This window comes from Myotis davidii, unplaced genomic scaffold (assembly GCF_000327345.1).
Source record: "Myotis davidii unplaced genomic scaffold, ASM32734v1 scaffold309, whole genome shotgun sequence".
Taxonomy (NCBI): domain Eukaryota; kingdom Metazoa; phylum Chordata; class Mammalia; order Chiroptera; family Vespertilionidae; genus Myotis; species Myotis davidii.
This window is the reverse complement of record NW_006383013.1, coordinates 372,702-381,435: the sequence shown is the minus strand read 5'-3', so window position 1 is coordinate 381,435 and position 8,734 is coordinate 372,702. Positions and strand designations below refer to the sequence as shown.

The 8,734-nt window shown below is 41.3% G+C and overlaps 1 protein-coding gene across 1 annotated transcript in view; it reads right to left on the bottom strand.

Moving 5' to 3' along the window:
- ZNF410 (zinc finger protein 410) overlaps positions 1–8,734 on the bottom strand; it is a 38,003-nt gene that overhangs the window by 9,199 nt on the left and 20,070 nt on the right. Inside the window, 4 exon segments of the mRNA XM_006778764.2 lie at positions 1–59; positions 523–612; positions 4,606–4,787; positions 5,504–5,654. The exon segment at positions 1–59 is cut by the window's left edge and continues 76 nt beyond it. Coding sequence (XP_006778827.1) covers positions 1–59; positions 523–612; positions 4,606–4,787; positions 5,504–5,654 — 482 coding nt within the window.

Genomic DNA, 8,734 nt, shown 5'->3' with positions numbered 1-8,734 from the left:
CCTGCTTCCACTTTGAGAGAAGGTCTTCCCACAGACTTGACACTGATGAGGCTTCTCTCCTGAAACAGGGACCAGGTTAAGACAAGGGAGCCAAAACGACAAGGTACATTCCTGACAACCAGAAAATGGACTCAAGGCCTAGATGGAGAAGCCCAGAGAATGTTAAATCACGTAAGAGGCTACTCCTTCTCCCACTTCCCACCTTCCCCAGTCTCTCAGCCTTCAGTAAGAAGGCAGGAAAAGTACCCCAGGAAGACTTAGCATGCTCACTGTTCCCAGGCCCAGTCCTTTCCAGACCCATTGTTCTGTTGCCTTCATAAAACATCTTTGCTATAAGGTCACGGCAGCCACACAGAATATTTACTTCCCTTTTCAGATACAGGCCTCCACAGACCTCTAGGATATGTACCATCCTCAAGGACTCCAACCCTGGGTTCACAATACCCCCTTATCCGATTCCCCGCCACCACTCTCCTCGTCTTCAACATTCACCCCGGTGGTTCTGAACAATGATCGGAGTACCTGAGTGAACCACCAAATGTTTCCGGAGGCTAGAATACTCAGCAAAGGAACGGCCACATCCCTGGGCTTCACAAAGGAAAGGCTTCTCTCCTAGAAACAGAAAATGAGATAAAGACTCAGTCTTCTGGTGAACTCTCTCTCTTTTCCCACCAACCGTTTTCTGTTTCCAATGACTTAATCTGATTTCTTTAATTCAGGCTATAAATTTCAGCTGGGCTATCTAGCAAATGTCACCTCTCAATGTTCTGCTAGGATACAGCCCACCAGACTGCCCTGCCCTTTTCTCCCTCCTGGCTCAAGAGCTGACCCTCAACTGCACTGACCTACCTTCTTTAGTGACCACATTCCCCCTGAGGACATTAAGATTACAGTATGTAATATGTGCCGCTAGGATTTTAAACTTATATACCAATTCTCTTTAAGAATCAGTTTCTAGATCCATTAAAAAGTACAGACTTTTTAAAGTTATAAAGTAGATATAAGTAGATATTATATTTTCTCATTTTATAAAGAAAACAAATAGCCCTGACCAGTTTGGCTCAATTGATAGAGCACCGGCCTGCGGACTCAAGGGTCCCGGGTTCGATTCCGGCCAAGGGCATGTACCTTGGTTGCGGGCACATCCCCAGTGGGGAGTGTGCAGGAGGCAGCTGATCGATGTTTCTCTCTCATCGATGTTTCTAACTCTCTATCCCTCTCCCTTCCTCTGTAAAAAATCAATAAAATATATTTAAAAAGAAACAAATAAAAAACATGTTTAGTCAAGGGTACACAAAAAATCTATAAATTATGTTAAAAGTAGATATCTTCATAGTGGTATTATAGATGATTTATTTTCTTTCTGCTTTTCTGTAATTTTTTTCTACAATCTTATTTAAAAATCAATCATGCATGGTAAAAACTGAGTAAGGCCTGTGGACTGACAGTACTGTTAACATCCTGGTTTTCACATTGTACTATGACTGTATAAATGTCACTTTCTGGGGAAGTGGGGGAAGCACACACAGAACTCCTTGTACTATTTTTGCAATTTCCTGTAAGTCTATAATTATTTCAAAATAGAAAGTGAAAAAAATCAGATGTAGTCTCTGTCTTCTAAGGGTCACAGACTAGTGTGAGAGAGATAAATGTATTCATAAATAACTTCAATGTAAATTCTTGTACAAAAAAAGGTTATAAGCATTTAGAAAGGGAAGAAACACTGACTGTGATAATTTTTTTAAAGAAGCTGAATTTAAGCTGGTCTTAAAAGATGACAAGGATGGAAGGAAATTCCAGGCACAAGGAATAGCATAAGCAGAGCCTTGAAACTGAGAGTGCCCAGGGCAAGTTCAGAAAACGGCAAGTGAGAAATAATAAGAAACATATACATTGGTCTCTGGCCCTGGTTCTTCACACAGCGCTCCTACAATTCTTATGAATGAGGGTACTAGGAGGCTCTTTTGTTCTAACATTGAGTCTTTAATATAGCGGTTCTCAACCTGTGGGTCGCGACCCCTTTGGGGGTCGAATGACCCTTTCACAGGGGTTGCCTAAGACCATCGGAAAACACACATATAATTACATATTGTTTTTGTGATTCATCACTATGCTTTAATTATGTTCCATTTGTAACAATGAAAAAACATCCTGCATATCAGATATTTACACTACGATTCATAACAGTAGCAAAATTACAGTTATGAAGTAGCAACGAAAATAATTTTATGGTCGGGGGTAAGCACAACATGAGGAACTGTATTAAAGGGTCGCGGCATTAGGAAGGTTGAGAACCACTGCTTTAATCCCAGTTGCTGATGCAGGGTTCCTAACACCTTGTAAATTTCTTAAGTGATAGAGCAGTAGGAGCATCTTTTGTTCTAATATTTGGGTTTGATCTTGGTTTCTGACACAGAGTCCCTAAATTCCTTGGAACTTCCTGGGTAATAATGTCTTTCGTTCAAATGAAGTGACTCTTTGTGGGCTCCTGGATGGACCATGCCATGATTAGAAAATTGGGATTTTCAGCCTATGTGATGGGGCCTCCATAAACCCCAAAGTACACGGATCAGAGAGCTTCTGGGTTGGTGAGCGCATCCACATGCGGAGAGGGTGACACACCCCGCTGCACAAGGACAGGCCCTCCCATGCTCGGGACCCTTCCTGACCTGGCCCTATTGTTCATCTGAATCCTTTAGCATATCCTTTATTATGAAATAAATTGATAAACATGTTTCCCTGAGTTTTGTGAGCTATCTCACAAATAACCAAATCCAAAGGGAGGATCATGAGAACTTGATGTGTAGCCAAGTCAGAGAGGAGTTACGAGCAATCTGCTGCTTGCTACTGGCATCAGAGGTAGGGTGGAAGCAGTCTGTGGGTCTGAGCCCTTAACCTGTGGGGTCCGACCTCTCTCCCTCCAAGCAGGGCACCCAGCTGGTGTTGCAGAGAATTGCTTGGTGTGGGGGAAACCCACACATTTGGTGTCAGAGTGCTGTGAGTGTGGTTGTGTGAGAATAAAGGAGAAACATAAGAGTGAGTTTCTCCTACTCAGCAAGTATAAATTACCTCAATAAATACTAACTTTTATTATTATATTAACGGTTAAAAGATTTTTTTTATTGATTTTTAGAGAAAGAGAGGAGAAAGAGAGAGAAACAATATGAGAGTGAAACATTGATTGGCTGCCTCCTGCACGCCCCCTACTGGGGATCGAGCCCAGAACCCAGGCATGTGCCCTGACCAGGAATCAACCAGGAAACTTTCAGTGCACGGGGATGACGCTCACCAACTGAGCCACACCAGCCAGGACTATTATATTAATTATTAAGACCCGGATCTGTGAGTCATCCTGGGAGAAGTGACTGAATTAAGGCCTGGGAATTCGATGAGAGAGCACTGAGTGAAAATGAAAGAAGCTGGAAATTCTGATACTGTGAACAACTGGAAGATTAACAAGGGAGAGCTAGTAAAAGTTAGAATAAAGAGAGAAAATCAGGTCATTCTCTGAAGTAAAAGAAAGCATTTTAGGTTGTTCAGTTTTACGAAAGCTACAAAGAGGGTGAGCAGCACAAGGTTGAAGTCACTGTACTTAACAATAAGGCATGGTGAACTCTACTTCTTTCCTAATCTATTCAGCTAGATGTTTTTCTTAGTGTTGTTGTGTGTTTGTTTTTTTTAATTCAAACTGCTTTCTTGGAGCAAGTATAGTTTCCTCTTTCAAAGAGGAAGAGCTGAGAACAGAGCTATTCTGCCCTGAAACACAGCCAATGGTAATGTCAATCTAGAGGGGATCACGCCTGGAACAAATGTGGCTTCAGCGTGGACTTTTAAAATGCCCTTTAATCGTACCTGCTGTCATGTTAGTAATGCGAGAATGAACAAGGAAGAGACAAAGGAAGTGGTGAGAAAGTAGAGAAGAGTTACACATCCCGAGGCAGTGATCTGAGTTCAGTGAGTAAGCTCTGGCAAGAGACTTAGCACATGCTGGGCAATGGCTTGGCAAGTCACCCTATCCTTCAGCTATTCCCTCATGTCTCCTTCTCAGGCTGAGAGTCAGGGTATCTTTATTTTGCCACTTTGATATGAACATGTTGTTTGACACAGACAAGTTATTTCTCTACTCTGTTTCTCATGCTGTGAGGCCCTAACAAGTAAGCAAGCTCCTCAAAGTCAGGGATTATATCTTCGCCTTTGTATTTCCCCCATCTTATCCCATTCAGTGCCTAGAAAAGGCTCTGTAAGGTTTCTGTGACTCAATATTCATGCACAAATTACAGTTGTGTAATGTTCAAAGATATCTGGAAAGACTTATTTTGTCCATTTCTCATCATATCATTGCTGTCAGAGGTTTTATATTCCTTTCTACACTTTAGGCTCCAAGAGGCAGAAAGTAACACTGTCTGTTCCTCACACACAGGTGAAAGCTCAAGAAATGTTACTGAATGAATTGAAGAGTGCCATGAGAAATCTGAAATAAATTCCATCTTCATAGTTCTAGCAACAACCTTCGCCTCTATTTCCACCTCAGAGCCTTTCCTAAGGATATGTAAGCCAGCACTAAGCCAAACAGTTTGTCCATGGGAAGGTTAGGGTTGCACACACCTGTGTGGATCCTCAGGTGGTTCTTCAGATTCCCGGCTGTAGTGAACTGCTTACCACAGCTAGACTCAGGGCACATAAAGGGCTTCTCTCCATTGTGGGTCCTCATGTGCACCTTCAGCCTCTGCAGCACATAGAAACTTTTCCCACAGCCTTCTGCAGGGCAGATGAAGGAGCGGTCATTTCTGAAAAACAAACAAACACGCATGAGCAACCATACTTAAAAATGCTTATTGTTGCCCTGGCTGGTTTGGCTCAGTGGACAGAACATCGGCCTGCGGACTGAAGGGTCCCAGGTTCGATTCCGGTCAAGGGCATGTACCTTGGTGTCCGGCACATGCCCAGTAGGGGGCGTGCAGGAGGCAGCTGATCAATGTTTCTCTCTCATCAATGTTTCTAACTCTCTATCCCTCTCCCTTCCTCTCTGTAAAAAATCAATGAAATATGTTTTTTAAGAAAATGCTTATTGTTAGAGAGGACGAGTCAAAGCTCCTATTGACTCTGAAGGCAGACAGTAAATCCCAAATCTGGATATACTGAAATTACCTGAAGTTTGTTAAAACTACAGACACCCAGGCCCTTCTTCTCAAAATATGGTTTTCATAGGTTTAGAGTGGGGCCCAAGCTTATGCATTCTTTTTAAGTTCTCCAAGAAGTTATATTTATAATGAGATTTGAAAACGCTTGCTGCAGCTCATTTAGATGCCAAATGTCTTATTAAATATTTGCCAAGAATGAGATAAATGAGATAATGATGATCTTTCTACTAAAGAACAAAAGACATCTTAACCACAAATGAGTGGCAGCCCTTGCTTTCCATTAATTTATCAATTGGGGGTACAAGTTCCTCTGAAAACATCAATGTCTTTGGCTCCAACTGTGGAGTCTCAGCTTTGCTCACCGATGAGTTTTGAGGTGGTACTTAAAGTGAGCTGGCCACACAAACGTCCGGTCACAGCCTTCCACTGTACACCTGAGCTTCTTTGCCACTTGAGGAAGGGGCCCCGATTCTTTGGGCTGCCCGTCACCAGAACCAAGGTGGACGTTTTCTCCTATAAGAGAGTCACATATTTGAAATCCAGGAAAGAATCCTGCTCAGATACTTTGGTTCAAACAAAAAAACTCCTATATTTTATTCCTAATGATCAATTATCAAATACCTATCTTCCTCTTCCCCAAGTCTTTGTATCCATTTAACAAAAGAAGTGAGAGTGTTCCCCATGCCCATCCCCTTACGCTAAGAACTGCCAAAGCCATCATGCTTTGTTGCATAGACTAGGCCTCTTGGCAAATGTAAGAAATGTCAAAAATGGTTTTGTATCAAAAAGCAGAGTTAAACCTATTTTGTATTACACAGATTGGTGGGGAAGGCAGGTATTTCAACACCCAGAGTGGGGTGCTACAGAAGATAACTTAAAGTCATAGGTAACAAAAACTTGTATTTTAAGGAGGAACAGCCATTCTGGCTTAGTTCTGGGCTTACGGTAGTTCATTTCTTTTGTAGATGGCCATTCTTACATTTCAATCTTCTGAAGTCAATTTGGCTATTCCTATCATTCTACAGAGTAAGAGCCACCTTCTAATTTTCTGTACCACCCCTCTTCGGTTATAAAATATTTAACCAGTTAACTGCCATGTGTCCAAAAGGAAAACCATCTCCACACACTACAATATTTTGAATTTAATTTAAAAAATCAATTTGCAATGAATATTATAAAAATAAATATATTACTCATAATTCGGGTGTTCTTGAATATTTCCAGCTGAAAATTCTTATGAAAAATGATTTTAAAGTTGGTTAGGGCTGCCAACTAGGGAAAACATTTTTTTTTTTAATAGACTTACATGGCGTGTGGGGAAGGTCTGCCGCTTGTGTCTACAGACGCTTATGGCGTACAATGGGTTAAGAATACAAAAACTCAGCAGATTTTAAAATTTCTAACCACACTGCACAAAAGAGAGATATCTACTGAAGTTTTTTGTTCAAAAGAATAAAAGGAGGGGAGGAGAGAAGCACACATTGCAGTACCTCCTTAAATGTAAATAAATCAGTTAATTAAAAATTATTTATATTCCAAAGTAGCAGGTGGTGCTCCTATCCTTTTAGACATAGTTGGACATCAACTGAGAAAAACATTCATTTAATTCTGGTATAGACATAAAGACTTTATCTTTCCCCTCATACATACCTTAGAAAGACAAGAGTTGGGTACATATGTTGTTCCTATCACACTCCTTGGAACTTGACAGTTGATCAAAGGTAGTGTCTGTCCCATCTATTAATCTTACTCTCTTCCTGTCTTACATTCGCTTTCCTGTACTCCATCAATGCTAGTCATAAAACTAATTGCTCCAAGGTCAAAGTAAAAGCTCAGATGCCTTCTGCTAGTTAATATTAACTTTCTCTTTTAAAATATTGTCTCAGTTCTTTTATTTGTTTAATTGAAAAAGCAATACCTGTACATGGGTAAAGTTTAAACAGCACACACCACAAAGGAAATTTCCCAACTCCAAAGCTCCACTAATTAATTTCTAATGAAAGGTCTGTAGAAACCTCTCACTAATCCAGAGATTTAAGCCTGTGACAGTTGGGGCTCTGTGCATTCAATTTTGTAGACACAATGATATAATTATAAAGCAGAAGAAAATCCCTCAGCAAAGAGTGAGTTGCCTTGTATTTTGAGTCCTTATAAAATTACTCCCTTAGAGACGTGCTTGCTCCCTCAATTACTGTGTTTTGGGGGGAAGGGGGTGTATTGTTTGCAGAAGACAGATTAGCTTAAAATGACTTCAACAATGATAGTTTTGAATATTTAGGGGTCACCTGATGAACTGGTTCAAACAAAGAGAAAGACAAAGAAATTCAACACCTCATATTGCAGAAGCTGGATAACAACTGTACACACTTTAAATCTCCTATGGTTATGCCAGCAGGTCTTTGCATTTGGGATGCAATTTCCAGTGAGGTTATCATATATAGCAAGGATCAGTCAACTTTTTCTGTAAAGAGCCAGATAGTAAATATTTTTTACTATGAGGGCTATATGATCTCTGTCGTACTAAACTTTGTCATGGTAGTTGCCATAGATGATTTGTAGAACCAATTGGCATGCTAGTGTTCCAGTAAAACTTTATTTACAAAAACAGGTGGGTATTTGGCCCATGGACCTTTGCCTACCCTGATATAAGTATCAAATGCAAAATTAAATTTTGTTGTCATTGTTAATCTTCACCAAAGGATATTTTTTCCACTGATTTTTTTTAGAGAATGGAAGGGAAGGGAGAGGGAGAGAGGGGGAGACATCGATGTGAGAGAGCCTCATCAACTGGTTGCTTCCCACCCATGCCCCGACTGGGGCTGGGGATCAATTCTGCAACCCAGGTGTGCCCATGACGAGGAATCTAACCTGCGACCCTTTGCTATGCTGGCTGACTCTCTAACCACTGAGAAACACCAGCCAATGCAAAATTAAAATATTTTAATGTCTTGATCAACTTAGATGAGTGTGAAGATGATGTTCTTTGATAAACTGTGCTACAGGACCCACAACGTGGTTTCAGTAATGACAAAGGTTTTTGTTTAAATGTATTAAAATATTGAATGAAATTTCATTACGTTATTGGGTAAAAAGCAACATTAAATTAGTATGTTTCATATAATCTAAAATGTGTGTGTAACCACATTTAGCAAATAGCAATTTACAATGTTTAATTTTATCTACATGCCTAAATGATATATAATAGCCCCCCAAAAAGGCCTTTAGGCAACCATTTTATTGAGAAAATGGAAGATTATCATATACTAGAGGCCTGGTGCACAAAAATTCATGCACTGGGGGGAGGGAGGGGTCCCTCAGCCCGGCATGTGCCCTCTCACAGTCTGGGACTCCTTGGGGGATGTCCACCTGCTGGCTTAGGCCAGCTCCCCAGGGGATCAGGCCTAAGCTGGCAGTCAGGCATCCCTCTGGCAGCCCGGGAGCCCTCGGGGGATGTCCACTTGCCAGCGGGGAGCAGGCCTAAGTTGCAGTCTGACATCCTTATTGCTGCTTAGGAGGTGGGAGAGGCTCCCACCACCACTGCTGTACTGGCAGCCATCAGCCTGGCTTGTGGCTGAGCAGAGGCCCCCCCGTGG